This window comes from Oncorhynchus nerka, linkage group LG17, assembly GCF_034236695.1.
Source record: "Oncorhynchus nerka isolate Pitt River linkage group LG17, Oner_Uvic_2.0, whole genome shotgun sequence".
Lineage (NCBI taxonomy): Eukaryota > Metazoa > Chordata > Actinopteri > Salmoniformes > Salmonidae > Oncorhynchus > Oncorhynchus nerka.
In genome coordinates, this window is record NC_088412.1 from 7,902,741 (window position 1) to 7,918,846 (window position 16,106).

At 43.8% G+C, this 16,106-nt stretch overlaps 1 protein-coding gene across 1 annotated transcript in view; it reads left to right on the forward strand.

The window, feature by feature from the left end:
* The window catches only part of LOC115124304 (synaptotagmin-7-like), a 264,926-nt gene that overhangs the window by 163,071 nt on the left and 85,749 nt on the right, over nucleotides 1-16,106 (forward strand). Inside the window, exon 6 of the mRNA XM_065002754.1 lies at nucleotides 1,067-1,204. Coding sequence (XP_064858826.1) covers nucleotides 1,067-1,204 — 138 coding nt within the window. The remainder of the gene's footprint in view (nucleotides 1-1,066; nucleotides 1,205-16,106) is intronic.

Genomic DNA, 16,106 nt, shown 5'->3' on the forward strand with positions numbered 1-16,106 from the left:
AGACAACTTGGTAAAGAGAGTTCCTAACTAGTCAGTGACCTAGACAATGCCGTAAGGAGAGTTCCTAACTAGTCAGTGATCTCGACAACCCGGTAAGCAGAGTTCCTAACTAGTCAGTGACCTAGACAACCCCGTTAGGAGAGTTCCTAACTAGTCAGTGACCTTGATTGATCAGTCAAGTAGAAGGAAGGAGATAAATCCAGCAGGTGCTGGACTCAGTCTTCCAGGAAGTCAGTTTGACACCGCAGGTTTGAAGGTGGTTTGTCTTCTGAACCTTTTTCTCCTCTGACTAGTTCTCTGGGTTCTCTTATACAATCTCTCCGGTTTCTGCTGTCTCTATGGGTTCTCTTATATAATATCTCTGTTTTCTGCTGTCTCTCTGGGTTCTCTTATATAATCTCTCTGTTTTCTGCTGTCTCTCTGTGTTCTCTTATATAATATCTGTTTTTTGCTGTCTCTCTGGGTTCTCTCATATAATATCTCTGTTTTCTGCTGTCTCTCTGGGTTCTCTTATATAATCTCTCTGTTTTCTGCTGTCTCTCTGGGTTCTCTCATATAATCTCTCTGTTTTCTGCTGTCTCTCTGGGTTCTCTCATATAATATCTCTGTTTTCTGCTGTCTCTCTGGGATCTCTTATATAATCTCTCTGTTTTCTGCTGTCTCTCTGTTTTCTCTCATGTAATCTCTCTGTTTTCTTCCTGTTCTCGCTCTCTTTTTATATTTTCGTAAACCTCCTATGACCTCATTTCACCTATCTTTGACCTCCTATAACCTCCTATGACATATATATGACCTATGACATCATATGACCTATCTATGACCTCATATGACCTCCTATGACCATCTATGACCTATGACATCAAATGACCTATATATGACCTTTTATGACCTATCTATGACCTCCTATGATCTATCTATGACCTTTATTTATTCTCTTTCTCTATTCCCTCACTCCATGTCTCCTGATTCCTCCTCCTCGATTCCTTCCTTTATTTTCGTTGCCTCTACCCCGCGTCTCTCTCCTCCTCTTTCTCTCTCTCTGTTTGTCTGTTTTCCGGCTGGCCAGGGAAGGGAAGATGGTGGTTCTTTCTTTGGCTATTGGTTTGGCAGAGCAAGATGACTTTGCCAATATCCCTGATCCAATCACCTCCATGCAGGAAGCTCCAACAGCCAATCAGGAAGCACTTCCTCCTCCAGACAAGAGGTACCAGTCATAGTGCGAGAGAGCTGTGTGTGTGTGTGTGTCTGTGTGTGTGTGTGTGTGTGTGTGTGTGTGTGTGTGTGTTTGGGGGTTTATGTGTGAGATGTGGTGAGAGCGAGAGAGAGAGAGGGAATGGGGGTAGGAAATGAAACTTCGTAGTGTGTGAGAGTGATATGTGGTTTTGGTGGGTATAGTCAGTACAACGACGTGTCATTGCAGTGTTTTGAGTGAGAAACGGACGGACAGGAAGCAGAACGATGTGAAGGGTTTGGGTGAGAGTCGATGACTAGTTAGCAGTGAGCAAGCGGTTGTCTACTGTTGTGTCACCTGTAAAAGAAGATGTGTTTGTATGACGATAGACCTACCTGTTGACCTCATCCAGAGAGATAAATAAATGATCCTATAATGATGACGATAGACCTACCTGTTGACCTCATCCAGAGAGATAAATAAATGATCCTATAATGATGACGATAGACCTACCTGTTGACCTCATCCAGAGAGATAAATAAATGATCCTATAAGGATGACGATAGACCTACCTGTTGACCTCAAACAGAGAGATACATAAATGATAATAATTAAGCAGTAGTCAAGAGGGTAAAGCAGTAGTCAAGAGGGTAGAGCAGTAGTCAAGAGGGTAGAGCAGTAGTCAAGAGGATAACGCAGTAGTCAAGAGGATAAAGCAGTAGTCAAGAGGATAGAGCAGTAGTCAAGAGGGTAAAGCAGTAGTCAAGAGGGTAGAGCAGTAGTCAAGAGGGTAAAGCAGTAGTCAAGAGGGTAGAGCAGTAGTCAAAAGGATAAAGCAGTAGTCAAAAGGATAAAGCAGTAGTCAAGAGGATAACGCAGTAGTCAAAAGGATAAAGCAGTAGTCAAAAGGATAACGCAGTAGTCAAGAGGGTAGAGCAGTAGTCAAAAGGATAAAGCAGTAGTCAAGAGGGTAGAGCAGTAGTCAAGAGGGTAAAGCAGTAGTCAAGAGGGTAGAGCAGTAGTCAAAAGGATAAAGCAGTAGTCAAAAGGATAAAGCAGTAGTCAAGAGGATAACGCAGTAGTCAAAAGGATAAAGCAGTAGTCAAAAGGATAACGCAGTAGTCAAGAGGGTAGAGCAGTAGTCAAAAGGATAAAGCAGTAGTCAAGAGGGTAGAGCAGTAGTCAAAAGGATAAAGCAGTAGTCAAAAGGATAAAGCAGTAGTCAAAAGGATAAAGCAGTAGTCAAAAGGATAAAGCAGTAGTCAAAAGGATAAAGCAGTAGTCAAAAGGATAAAGCAGTAGTCAAAAGGATAAAGCAGTATTCAAGAGGGTAGAGCAGTAGTCAAGAGGGTAGAGCAGTATTCAAGAGGGTAGAGCAGTAGTCAAGAGGGTAGAGCAGTAGTCAAGAGGGTAGAGCAGTAGTCAAAAGGATAAAGCAGTAGTCAAGAGGGTAGAGCAGTAGTCAAGAGGGTAGAGCAGTAGTCAAGAGGGTAGAGCAGTAGTCAAGAGGGTAGAGCAGTAGTCAAGAGGGTAGAGCAGTAGTCAAAAGGATAAAGCAGTAGTCAAGAGGGTAGAGCAGTAGTCAAAAGGATAAAGCAGTAGTCAAAAGGATAAAGCAGTAGTCAAAAGGATAAAGCAGTAGTCAAGAGGGTAAAGCAGTAGTCAAGAGGGTAAAGCAGTAGTCAAGAGGATAACGCAGTAGTCAAGAGGATAAAGCAGTAGTCAAGAGGGTAAAGCAGTAGTCAAGAGGGTAGAGCAGTAGTCAAGAGGATAGAGTGCTGCTCTTGTATTTGGAATGATGGCAGCGAGACAAAGTTTGCGTCTGAAATGGCTTTCTATTCCAGGGCAAAAGTAGTGCACTTTATAGGTGACCATTTTTCAATTCAATCCTGACATTGTCACCCGCAGAATCTCACTGTTCGCCTCCACTTTCATTGGCTGTTTATAATATATTCCATTCAGTAGACACTTTTTATCCAAAGCGATTTATATTTTATTTATGGTCCCAGGAATCAAACCCGCCACCCTGGTGTTACAAGTCCTATGCCGATGTTTAGCTGGCTAGGGACCAGCCAATCAAAGGACAGGGTTTTAAACACACCTGTGCCCATGTATACAGCACCTACAACACAGAGAGAGTGTGCATCCCAAATGGAGCCCTATTCCCTATATAGTGCACTACTTTAGACCAGAGCCCTATTCCCTATATAGTGCATTACTTTAGACCAGAGCCCTATTCCATTTACATTTACATTTAAGTCATTTAGCAGACGCTCTTATCCAGAGCGACTTACAAATTGGTGCATTCACCTTATGACCTCCAGTGGAACAGTAGTGCATCTAAATCTTTTCAGGGGGAGGGGGGGTGAGAGGGATTACTTTATCCTATCCTAGGTATTCCTTAAAGAGGTGGGGTTTCAGGTGTCTCCGGAAGGTGGTGATTGACTCCGCTGTCCTGGCGTCGTGAGGGAGTTTGTTCCACCATTGGGGGGCCAGAGCAGCGAACAGTTTTGACTGGGCTGAGCGGGAACTGTACTTCCTCAGTGGTAGGGAGGCGAGCAGGCCAGAGGTGGATGAACGCAGTGCCCTTGTTTGGGTGTAGGGCCTGATCAGAGCCTGGAGGTACTGAGGTGCCGTTCCCCTCACAGCTCCGTAGGCAAGCACCATGGTCTTGTAGCGGATGCGAGCTTCAACTGGAAGCCAGTGGAGGGAGCGGAGGAGCGGGGTGACGTGAGAGAACTTGGGAAGGTTGAACACCAGACGGGCTGCGGCGTTCTGGATGAGTTGTAGGGGTTTAATGGCACAGGCAGGGAGCCCAGCCAACAGCGAGTTGCAGTAATCCAGACGGGAGATGACAAGTGCCTGGATTAGGACCTGCGCCGCTTCCTGTGTGAGGCAGGGTCGTACTCTGCGGATGTTGTAGAGCATGAACCTACAGGAACGGGCCACCGCCTTGATGTTAGTTGAGAACGACAGGGTGTTGTCCAGGATCACGCCAAGGTTCTTAGCGCTCTGGGAGGAGGACACAATGGAGTTGTCAACCGTGATGGCGAGATCATGGAACGGGCAGTCCTTCCCCGGGAGGAAGAGCAGCTCCGTCTTGCCGAGGTTCAGCTTGAGGTGGTGATCCGTCATCCACACGGATATGTCTGCCAGACATGCAGAGATGCGATTCGCCACCTGGTCATCAGAAGGGGGAAAGGAGAAGATTAATTGTGTGTCGTCTGCATAGCAATGATAGGAGAGACCATGTGAGGTTATGACAGAGCCAAGTGACTTGGTGTATAGCGAGAATAGGAGAGGGCCTAGAACAGAGCCCTGGGGGACACCAGTGGTGAGAGCACGTGGTGTGGAGACGGATTCTCGCCACGCCACCTGGTAGGAGCGACCTGTCAGGTAGGACGCAATCCAAGCGTGGGCCGCGCCGGAGATGCCCAACTCGGAGAGGGTGGAGAGGAGGATCTGATGGTTCACAGTATCGAAGGCAGCCGATAGGTCTAGAAGGATGAGAGCAGAGGAGAGAGAGTTAGCTTTAGCAGTGCGGAGCGCCTCCGTGATACAGAGAAGAGCAGTCTCAGTTGAATGACTAGTCTTGAAACCTGACTGATTTGGATCAAGAAGGTCATTCTGAGAGAGATAGCGGGAGAGCTGGCCAAGGACGGCACGTTCAAGAGTTTTGGAGAGAAAAGAAAGAAGGGATACTGGTCTGTAGTTGTTGACATCGGAGGGATCGAGTGTAGGTTTTTTCAGAAGGGGTGCAACTCTCGCTCTCTTGAAGACGGAAGGGACGTAGCTCAGCGGTCAGGGATGAGTTGATGAGCGAGGTGAGGTAAGGGAGGAGGTCTCCGGAAATGGTCTGGAGAAGAGAGGAGGGGATAGGGTCAAGCGGGCAGGTTGTAGGGCGGCCGGCCGTCACAAGACGCGAGATTTCATCTGGAGAGAGAGGGGAGAAAGAGGTCAGAGCACAGGGTAGGGCAGTGTGAGCAGAACCAGCGGTGTCGTTTGACTTAGCAAACGAGGATCGGATGTCGTCGACCTTCTTTTCAAAATGGTTGACGGGTCATCTGCAGAGAGGGAGGAGGGGGAGGGGGAGGAGGATTCAGGAGGGAGGAGAAGGTTGCAAAGAGCTTCCTAGGGTTAGAGGCAGATGCTTGGAATTTAGAGTGGTAGAAAGTGGCTTTAGCAGCAGAGAGAGAAGAGGAAAATGTAGAGAGGAGGGAGTGAAAGGATGTCAGGTCCGCAGGGAGGCGAGTTTTCCTCCATTTACGCTCGGCTGCCCGGAGCCCTATATTCCCTATATAGTGCACTACTTTAGACCAGAGCCCTATTCCCTATATAGTGCACTACTTTAGACCAGAGCCCTATTCCCTATATAGTGCACTACTTTAGACCAGAGCACTATTCCCTATATAGTGCACTACTTTAGACCAGAGCCCTATTCCCTATGTAGGGCACTACTTTAGACCAGAGCCCTACAGAACCCTATTCCCTATATAGTGCACTACTTTAGACCAGAGCCCTACAGAACCCTATCCCCTATATAGTGCACTACTTTAACACGAGCCCTACAGAACCCTATTCCCTATATATAGTGCACTACTTTAGACCAGAACCCTATTCCCTATATAGTGCACTACTTTAGACCAGAGCCCTATTCCCTATATAGTGCACTACTTTAAACCAGCGCCCTACAGAACCCTATTCCCTATATAGTGCACTACTTTAAACCAGGTAGCCTAGCAGTTAGAGCATTGGGCCAGTAAATTAAAGGTTGGTTTGAATCCCAGAGCCAACAAGGTGAGAAAATGTGTTTTTGTTAATTTTCCCTTGAGCAAGGCACTTAGCCCTAATTGCTCCTGTAAGTCGCTCTGCATAAGAGAGTCTGCATCATAGAGTCTGCATCATAGAGTCTGCATCAGAGAGTCTGCATCAGAGAGTCTGCATCAGAGAATCAGAGAGTCTGCATCAGAGGCGTCTCCATACGAGTCTCCATAAGAGTCTGCATAAGAGAGTCTGCATCAGAGAGTCTGCATCAGAGAGTCTCCATAAGAGAGTCTGCATCAGAGGCGTCTCCATAAGAGAGTCTCCATAAGAGAGTCTGCATCAGAGAGTCTGCATCAGAGAGTCTCCATCAGAGAGTCTCCATAAGAGAGTCTGCATCAGAGAGTCTGCATCAGAGAGTCTCCATAAGAGAGTCTACATAAGAGAGTCTGCATCAGAGAGTCTGCATCAGAGAGTCTCCATAAGAGAGTCTGCATCAGAGAGTCTGCATCAGAGAGTCTCCATAAGAGAGTCTGCATCAGAGAGTCTGCATCAGAGAGTCTGCATCAGAGAGTCTGCATCAGAGAGTCTGCATCAGAGAGTCTCCATCAGAGAGTCTGCATCAGAGAGTCTGCATCAGAGAGTCTGCATCAGAGAGTCTGCATCAGATAGTCTGCATCAGAGAGTCTGCATCAGAGAGTCTGCATCAGAGAGTCTGCATCAGAGAGTCTGCATCAGAAAGTCTCCATAAGAGGATCTCCATAAGAGAGTCTGCATCAGAGGCATCAGCATACGGGAATCTGCTAAGTGACTCACATGAAATCCTCGATTAGTATTCTGTTATCATCCTACATTTTTTTTTTTTCTTTCTTCTCTCTTCTATTGTTGACTTCCTCTCCCCCTTGACATTTACAGAGCCTTCAGAAAGTATGCACGACCCCGTGACTTTTTACACATTGAATTACATTGTTTTTTTTGTCACACAATACCCCATAATGTCAAAGTGGAATTATGTTAAGTCAATAAGTATTCAACTCCTTTGTTATGGCAAGCCTAAATAAGTTAGCGAGGATATGCTCACTGAGTCTGTACATAGTCAAAGCTTTCCTTAAGTTTGGGTCAGTCACAGTGGTCAGGTATTCTGCCGCTGTGTACTCTCTGTTTAGGGCCAAATAGCATTCTAGTTTGCTCTGTATTTCTGTTAATTCTTTCCAATGTGTCAATTAATTATGTTCTTGTTTTCTCATGATTTGGTTGGATCTAATTGTGTTGCTGTTCTTGGGCTCTGTGGGGTCTGTTTGTGTTTGTGAAAAGAGCCCCAGGACCAGCTTGCTTAGGGGACTCTTCTCCAGGTTCATCTCTCTCTGTTGGTGATGGCTTTGTTATGGAAGGTTTGTGAATCGCTTCCTTTTAGATGGTTGTAGAAACGGCTCTTTTCTGGATTTTGATAATTAAGCGGCTATCGGCCTAATTCTGCTAATTCTGCTCTGCATGTATTATTTGGTGTTTTATGTTGTACACAGAGGATATTTTGCAGAATTCTGCATGCAGAGTCTCAATTTGGTGTTTGTCCCATTTGGTGAAGTCTTGGTTGGTGAGTGGACCCCAGACCTCACAACCACGTGGGTTCTATAACTGATTCAAGTATTTTTTTGCCAGATCCTAATTGGTATGTCGAATTTTATGTTCCGTTTTATGGCACAGAATGCCATTCTTGCCTTGTGTCTTAGATCGTTCACAGCTTTGTGGAAGTTACCGGTGGTGCTGATGTTTAGGCCAAGGTATGTATAGTTTTTTGTGTGCTCTAGGGCAACAGTGTCTAGATGGAATTTGTATTTTTGGTCCTGGCAGCTGGACCTGTTTTGGAACATCATTATTATAGTCTTACTAAGATTTACTGTCAGGGCCCAGGTCTGACAGAATCTGTGCATAAGATCTAGGTGCTGCTGTAGGCCCTCCGTGATTGGTGACAGAAGCATCAGATCATCAGCAAATAGTAGACATTTGACTTCAGATTCTAGTAGGGTGAGGCCGGGTGCTGCAGACTGTTCTAGTGCCCTCACCAATTGTTTGATATATATGTTGAAGAGGATGGGGCTTAACCTGCATCCCTGTCTCACCCCACGACCCTGTGGAAAGAAATGTGTGTTTTTTTTGCCAATTTTAACCACACACTTGTTGTTTGTGTACATGGATTTTATAATGTCGTATGTTTTGCACCACTTTCCATCAATTTGTATAGCAGACCCTCATGCCAAATTGAGTCGAAGGCTTATTTGAAATCAACAAAGCATGAGATGACTTCAGATTCTAGTAGGGTGAGGCTGGGTGCTGCAGACTGTTCTAGTGCCCTCGCTAATTAGTAAATATATATGTTGAAGAGGGTGGGGCTTAACCTGCATCCCTGTCTCACCCCCCCCTCCCGGCCCTGTGCCAATTTTAACCACACACTTGTTGTTTGTGTACATGGATTTTATAATGTTGTATGTTTTCCCTGTTACACCACGTTCCATCAATTTGAATAGCAGACCCTCGTGCCAAATTGAGTCAAAAGCTTTTTTGAACTCAACAAAGCATGAGAAGCCTTTGCCTTTGATTTGGTTTGTTTATTTGTCAATTAGGGTGTGCAGGGTGAATCTGTGGTCTGACATACGGTAACTTGATTAAAAGCCAATTTGACATTTGCTCAGGACATTGTTTTCTCTGAGGAAATGTACGAGTCTGCAGTTAATGATCATGTAGAGGATTTTCCCAAGGTTGCTGTTGACGCATATCCCACGGTAGTTATTGGGGTCAAATTTGTCTCCACTTTTGTGGATTGGGATGATCAGTCCTTGGTTCCAAATATTGGGGAAGATGCCAGAGCTGAGGATGATGTTAAAGTATAGCCAATCTCTCTCTCTCCATCACTCCACAGAGAGTTACCCGGAGAGTCTTCTCATTATTCAGGAACAGTCACTTACGTAAACACACTGAGCTACGCTGAACCACACTGCTATAAATAGGCTTTTTCGTTCCTCGGCAGACAACTCACACACCAAAGAGAAGCAGCCCAAATATCTAAATATCTCGGAGGATTTCCAGACATCCAAGAGTTTCTTGGCTGTCTGCTTTTTATCTGTTATATAGATAAAAGCACCCCCCCCCCAAATGGTAATTCAGGTATTTTTGTAACTCATCTTCGGTAGCTCATTTAGTCTAGCGCTTTTTCAATTCAAAATAAATATATGTGTTACTCATTAGGACTGACAACTCTCTGTACCGCGATAGAACACTGTGATGTCATATGGACACAACACACACGCTCCATCTTCCTACTGTCAGCTGACTGAGTCAGAGCCAGAGTGTATTCACGTGTTTGGCTCTCTGCTAAACACACACACACACACACACACACACACACACACACACACACACAGACATACGCATACACACACACACACACACACACACACACACATACACACACACACAGGCATACACACTTGGACACACACACACAGTATCCCCTGTAGACTAATTAGGCCATTTCAACTTGTTGACAAATTGGAGATAATTAAGCTAATGGCGCCACACTTTGAAAGGAAAATCGAGATTGAGGACCACAAATTAAGATTCCCTGTTATTCCTTGTCAAACCCAGTTATTTTTAACCCATTCTGTTATAGCACGAACCTGACACATACAGAATTTGACCACTTGTGTTTTATATACCAATATCTTGGTTCACTAATAGGAAAGTTTCACCTACTATAAATGAGATGAAATATGTGTTTGCAGTTCCTTAAGATCAATGCAATAACTGTAAATCACTCTGGATGAGAGCGTTTAGGCTCAAATGTAAAATGTAACAGCTAGCTAACCTGCAGAGGTGCTTTTCCAGATACAGATTAAGCCTTCTCCTGTACTAAAAAACACTTTCATTTCAGATTCTCCATAGAGCATGCTTTTTTATTTCTAAGCTTGTGTCACACCCTGACCTTAGAGCTTTTTATGTCTCTATTTTGGTTTGGTCAGGGTGTGATGTGGGGTGGGCATTCTATGTTCCTTTTTCTGCAGGTTTTTCTATGTTTTTTGTATTTCCTTGTTTTGGCCTGGTATGGTTCCCAATCAGAGGCAGCTGTCTGTCGTTGTCTCTGATTGGGAACCATACTTAGGTAGCCTTTTCCCACCTGTGTTTTGTGGGTAGTTGTTTTCTGTTTTGTTGTTTCTCTTTTACAACCAAATCTAACTTTGTTATGTAAATGGTAGAAAAGTCCAGACACTTATTGAGGAAGGACAAAATATGAACAAATGATATGAAAAGAGAGCTAGAGAATGATATGAAAACACCAAAATATGTCATTTTAGAAACAGAAACGCTCTCAGCATATCGATGTTGTGTCATTCCCGAACTTTATCCGCAATGTTATATTCCTGTGCGACTCGATCCGTTTCCCATATCCAGCTGTTCCATTCTCTGTGTAGCTTCTACAGGTAACTACCAAAATAAAGGAAACACCAACATACAGTGTCTTGATAGGATGTTGGGCCACCACCAACCGCCAGAACAGATTCAGTGCACCTTGACATAGATTCTAGTGTCTGGAACTTCCTGTGTGGAAGCGCCTGCTTTTCCATATACTTTGTATCCCCTTATTTACTCAAGTGTTTCCTTTATTTTGGCAGTTACCTGTAGACAGGACCCAGAAGCTCAAGTCGTAACAAAATGGAACATAACATTGCGGATAATGACTTTGCGTCACCATGCTGTGGGCTTTTCTGTTTCTAAAAGTTCGTATTTGGGTGTTTTTTTGTTGTTGTTGCGTTTGTTCATGTTTTTTTTGGGGGGGGGGGGGTGAAATTGTAACAGAAGTGTCTGGACCCTTCTATAACATGCCATTGACATCATAAAATAGAGATTTTCAAAAATAAAATTCTCCTTTAAAGCTGCACTGTGCAGAAATCGCTCGTCCACTTCCTGGTTGCTACAATTCTAATAGTTCTCATAATTTCGGTTTATAGTACCTAACAAGTATAGTGTAGAGAACCGTTGTATCATTTAAACCGATGTGAAATATATTTTACATAACCAAAAATATTGTATTTTCAGCTGTTTTTGAAGCTGCTGTACAAAACCGAAAGTAAAAGACGCAAAAACAAAACATAAGAAGAGAAAGAAGAGATCAGATAGAAGTGATCTACCACTTTCGATAAATCACATTTCTGAAGAAAAAACAAGTATATGGCTGTAAAATAAAAAAAATTAAAAAGCTTCTTCTCATTTAAGAAGCGGTCTGCAATCTGGATGTGTGTCAAACTCTGGGTTTCTCAGACCCAGATGAAGCTTTTTAGCCCAGGACTCGGTTTAGTCTGTGTCCGGAAAACTGTCTCGTAGTGTCTGGTCTGATGTCTTGTGTACTCTGCTCCTTCTCTCTGTCTCTGTGGTTTCATTAAAGAGACAACACCAAACCCAGCCAGTTGTCTGTCTGTTCCACAGCCGACCTGTCCCTCTCCTTCAGGGAACACACACACACACACACACACACACACACACACACACACACACACACACACACACACACACACACACACACATACAAGCACACACACACATATATATACACACACACACACACATATATATACACACACATACAAGCACACACATACATATACACACACACACACAGGGTTGGGTGGGTTACTTCCTAAATGTGATCCATTGAAGTTAATAACCTGTCCAAAATTGTATACAGTAACATACATTTTGGAATACCCCCCTAGTCAGTGATGTTATCCAATGACTTTCCCCTTGGGAATAGCAGGTTGGCATTTATTGTCATGACTGTTGTTCTGGAGGCAGCTCTGCGGAATGGTCACTACCTAGCACAATCACAAAGTCGTACAATCAGATTTTAAACCTAACCTTAACCCTAACCATACTGCTAACCTTAATGCCTAACCCTAACCATACTGCTAACCTTAATGCCTAACCTTAACCACACTGCTAACCCTAACGCCTAACCTTAACCACACTGCTAACCCTAATGCCTAACCTTAACCATACTGCTAACCCTAACACCTAACCTTAACCACACTGCTAACCCTAATGCCTAATGCCTAACCCTAACATGAACCATACTGCTAACCCTAATGCCTAACCTTAACCACACTGCTAACCCTAATGCCTAATGCCTAACCCTAACCACACTGCTAACCCTAATGCCTAATGCCTAACCCTAACCTTAACCATACTGCTAACCCTAACCACACTGCTAACCCTAATGCCTAATGCCTAACCCTAACCTTAACCATACTGCTAACCCTAATGCCTAACATTAACCATACTGCTAACCCTAATGCCTAACCTTAACCACACTGCTAACCCTGCCTAACCTTAACCACACTGCTAACCCTAATGCCTAACCCTAACCTTAACCACACTGCTAACCCTAATGCCTAACCCTAACCTTAACCACACTGCTAACCCTAATGCCTAATCCTAACATTAACCATACTGCAAACCCTAATGCCTAACCTTAACCACACTGCTAACCCTAATGCCTAACCTTAACATTAACCATACTGCGAACCCTAATGCCTAACCTTAACCACACTGCTAACCCTAATGCCTAATGCCTAACCCTAACATTAACCATACTGCTAACCCTAATGCCTAACCCTAACCTTAACCACACTGCTAACCCTAATGCCTAATCCTAACATTAACCATACTGCTAACCCTAATGCCTAACCTTAACCACACTGCTAACTCTAATGCCTAACCTTAACCACACTGCTAACCCTAATGCCTAACATTAACCATACTGCTAACCCTAATGCCTAACCTTAACCACACTGCTAACTCTAATGCCTAACCTTAACCACACTGCTAACCCTAATGCCTAACATTAACCATACTGCTAACCCTAATGCCTAACCTTAACCACACTGCTAACCCTAATGCCTAACATTAACCATACTGCTAACCCTAATGCCTAACCTTAACCACACTGCTAACCCTAATGCCTAATGCCTAACCCTAACATTAACCATACTGCGAACCCTAATGTCTAACCTTAACCACACTGCTAACCCTAATGCCTAACCTTAACCACACTGCTAACCCTAATGCCTAACATTAACCATACTGCTAACCCTAATGCCTAACCTTAACCACACTGCTAACCCTAATGCCTAATGCCTAACCCTAACATTAACCATACTGCGAACCCTAATGTCTAACCTTAACCACACTGCTAACCCTAATGCCTAACCTTAACCACACTGCTAACCCTAATGCCTAACCCTAACATTAACCATAAAGCTAATTATTACAATATCGCCAATTCTTCTGCTGGCCCATCTAGCCAGCTATCTAATATAACCAACCAACTAAGTTCATCACTAAGTTCGGGGCCCTGGGTCTGAAATACTACTTGTACAACTGGGTCCTGGACTTCCTGACGGGCCGCCCCCAGGTGGTGAAGGTAGGAAATAACACCTTCGCTACGTTGATTCTCAACACAGGGGCCCCACAAGGCCCCTCCTGTACTCCCTGTTCACCCATGACTGCGTGGCCACACACGTCCCCAACTCAATCATCAAATTTGCTGACGACACAACAGTGGTAGGCCTGATTAACAACAACGATGAGACGACAGGGAGGAGGTGAGGGCCCTGGCGGAGTGATGCCAGGAAAATAACCTCTCCCTCAACGTCAACAAAGCGAAGGAGCTGATCATGGACTTCAGGAGACAGCAAAGGGAGCACACCCATGTCCACATCAACGGGGCCGCAGTGGAGAGGGTGAAAAGCTTCAAGTTCCTCGGCGTGCACGTCACTGACAACCTGAAGTGGTCCATCCACACGGACAGTGTGGTGAAGAAGGTGCAACAGCACTTCTTCAACCTCAGGAGGCTGAAGAAATGTGGCTTGGTCCCTAAGACCCTCATGAACTTCTACAGATGCACCATTGAGAGCATCCTGTCGGGCTGTATCACCGCCTGGTACGGTAATTGCACCATCCGGAGGGTGGTGCGGTCAGCCAATCGCATCACCGTGGGACATCAACAGCACCTGGTGTCACAGGAAGGCCAAGAAGATCATCAAGGACCTCAGCCACCCGAGCCACGGTGGCTATGTACAGTGCCTTGGGAAAGTATTCAGACCCTTTGACTTTTTAAACATTATGTTACAGCCTTATTCTAAAAAGGATTAAATATGTTTTTTTTCATCAATCTACACACAATACCCCATAATGACAAAGTTAAAACAGTTTTTATTTTTATTTTAGCAAATGTACTAAAAATAAAACACTGAAAATAGCTTATTTACATAAGTATTCAGACCCAATGAGACTCGATTGGACATTGATTGGACATGATTTGGAAAGGCACACACCTGTCTATATAAGGTCCCACAGTTGACAGTACATGTCATAACAAAAACAATTGATTTGGAAGTAATTGTCCATAGAGGTCCAAGACAGGATTGTGTTGAGGCACAGATCTGTGGAAGGGTACCAAAACATTTGTGCAGCATTGAAAGTCCCCAAGAACACAGTGGCCTCCATCATTCTTAAATGGAAGAAGAATGGAACCACCAAGACTCTTCTTCGAGCCAAATAGCTAAATGAGAGAGCAACAGTGTGATTCACATCAATGCGCTATGTAGATATCAATAATAAGTGAAAAACTAAACCACTGTTGTCGTTCTTACTGCCAAGCGTTTATTCAAGTTGGATAATCTTTGGATAATCAGCACCGTTGAAAGATAGCTTGGAATGTAGCCAAAAACAAAAAGCCATTTCCTACATTTCCTTACCGCGATCCATCCAACACATTTAGTGTGTCGTCATGGGTGTCTCTGATTTGTGGTCAGACTCGCTGAATGGATTTTTTTTTTTTTAAATAAGCGCCTTTTTTTTCCAATGTTGATTCAAATTTCTTTAAGAAAACTGAAAGATGTAAAAAATAATCGTAATAATTATCTCGTAAACAATACGTTCTGATTTAAAGATAATTATAAATCCTCGTAGTTTTTCAGAAGTATCTGTAATCTGATTACAATATTTTAGCTGGCAACATAAACTGGTAACATGGTAACTAAGGTATTAACAGTTACAGTTGGTTTTATAATCGGAGTAATGCAATCTGTTACTCCCCAACCCTGCACACACACACACACACACACACATGAACACGCACACACACACACACACACACACACACAACACACACACACACACACACACACAACACGAACACACACACACACACACAAACACACACACAAACACACACACACACACACACACACACACACACACACACACACACACGAACACACACACACACACACATGAACACGAACACACACACACACACACAAACACACACACACACACACACGAACACACAAACACACGAACGAACACACACACACGAACACACACACACACACACACGAACACCCACACTCTCTCCTCTCCTGCCCTCCAGTCTTCTCTGTCCTTTCTGCTACAGCAGCCAACAGACAGAAGAAACTAAAGATACGTGGAGCTTTCAATTCCTATTAACCCCTTTGGATTTATTCAGCCTGGTATGTTTCTATAAAATGTCCATTCATCTCATAATGATACCTATTACCAAACATTCATTCGAACCAAGTAGCCTACAGTATTGTTTTCTGTAAAGCCAATGGGCTTCATTACAATAAAGCATAAATGTACTGTATGTGATATATATATTAAAATTAATTATGTCCATGATTCATACATAAAACTATTTTTAAATGTAGGCTACAGGAACCTCTAAAACACACATATTGGTTATTATTCTTACCACTGTTATTAGTTATAGCCATGGACATTTCAACATTAAGCACATTTGTGACATTTGGCTTTGTAGGAAAAATATTCAGCGATATAAACAGAGACCAGAACACACAATAATGAGACACACACACACACACACGACGAGGTGAGTCAGAACTATGAGTGAGTGATGAGTGAGTACATCTTGGTATTTTATATGTGTCTCAGGTGGCACCCTATTCCCTATGAAGAGCCCTAAGGTGACACCCTATTCCCTATGAAGAGCCCTACGATGACACCCTATTTCCTATAAAGGGGCCTACGGTGGCACCCTATTCCCTATGAAGAGCCCTAAGGTGACACCCTATTCCCTATG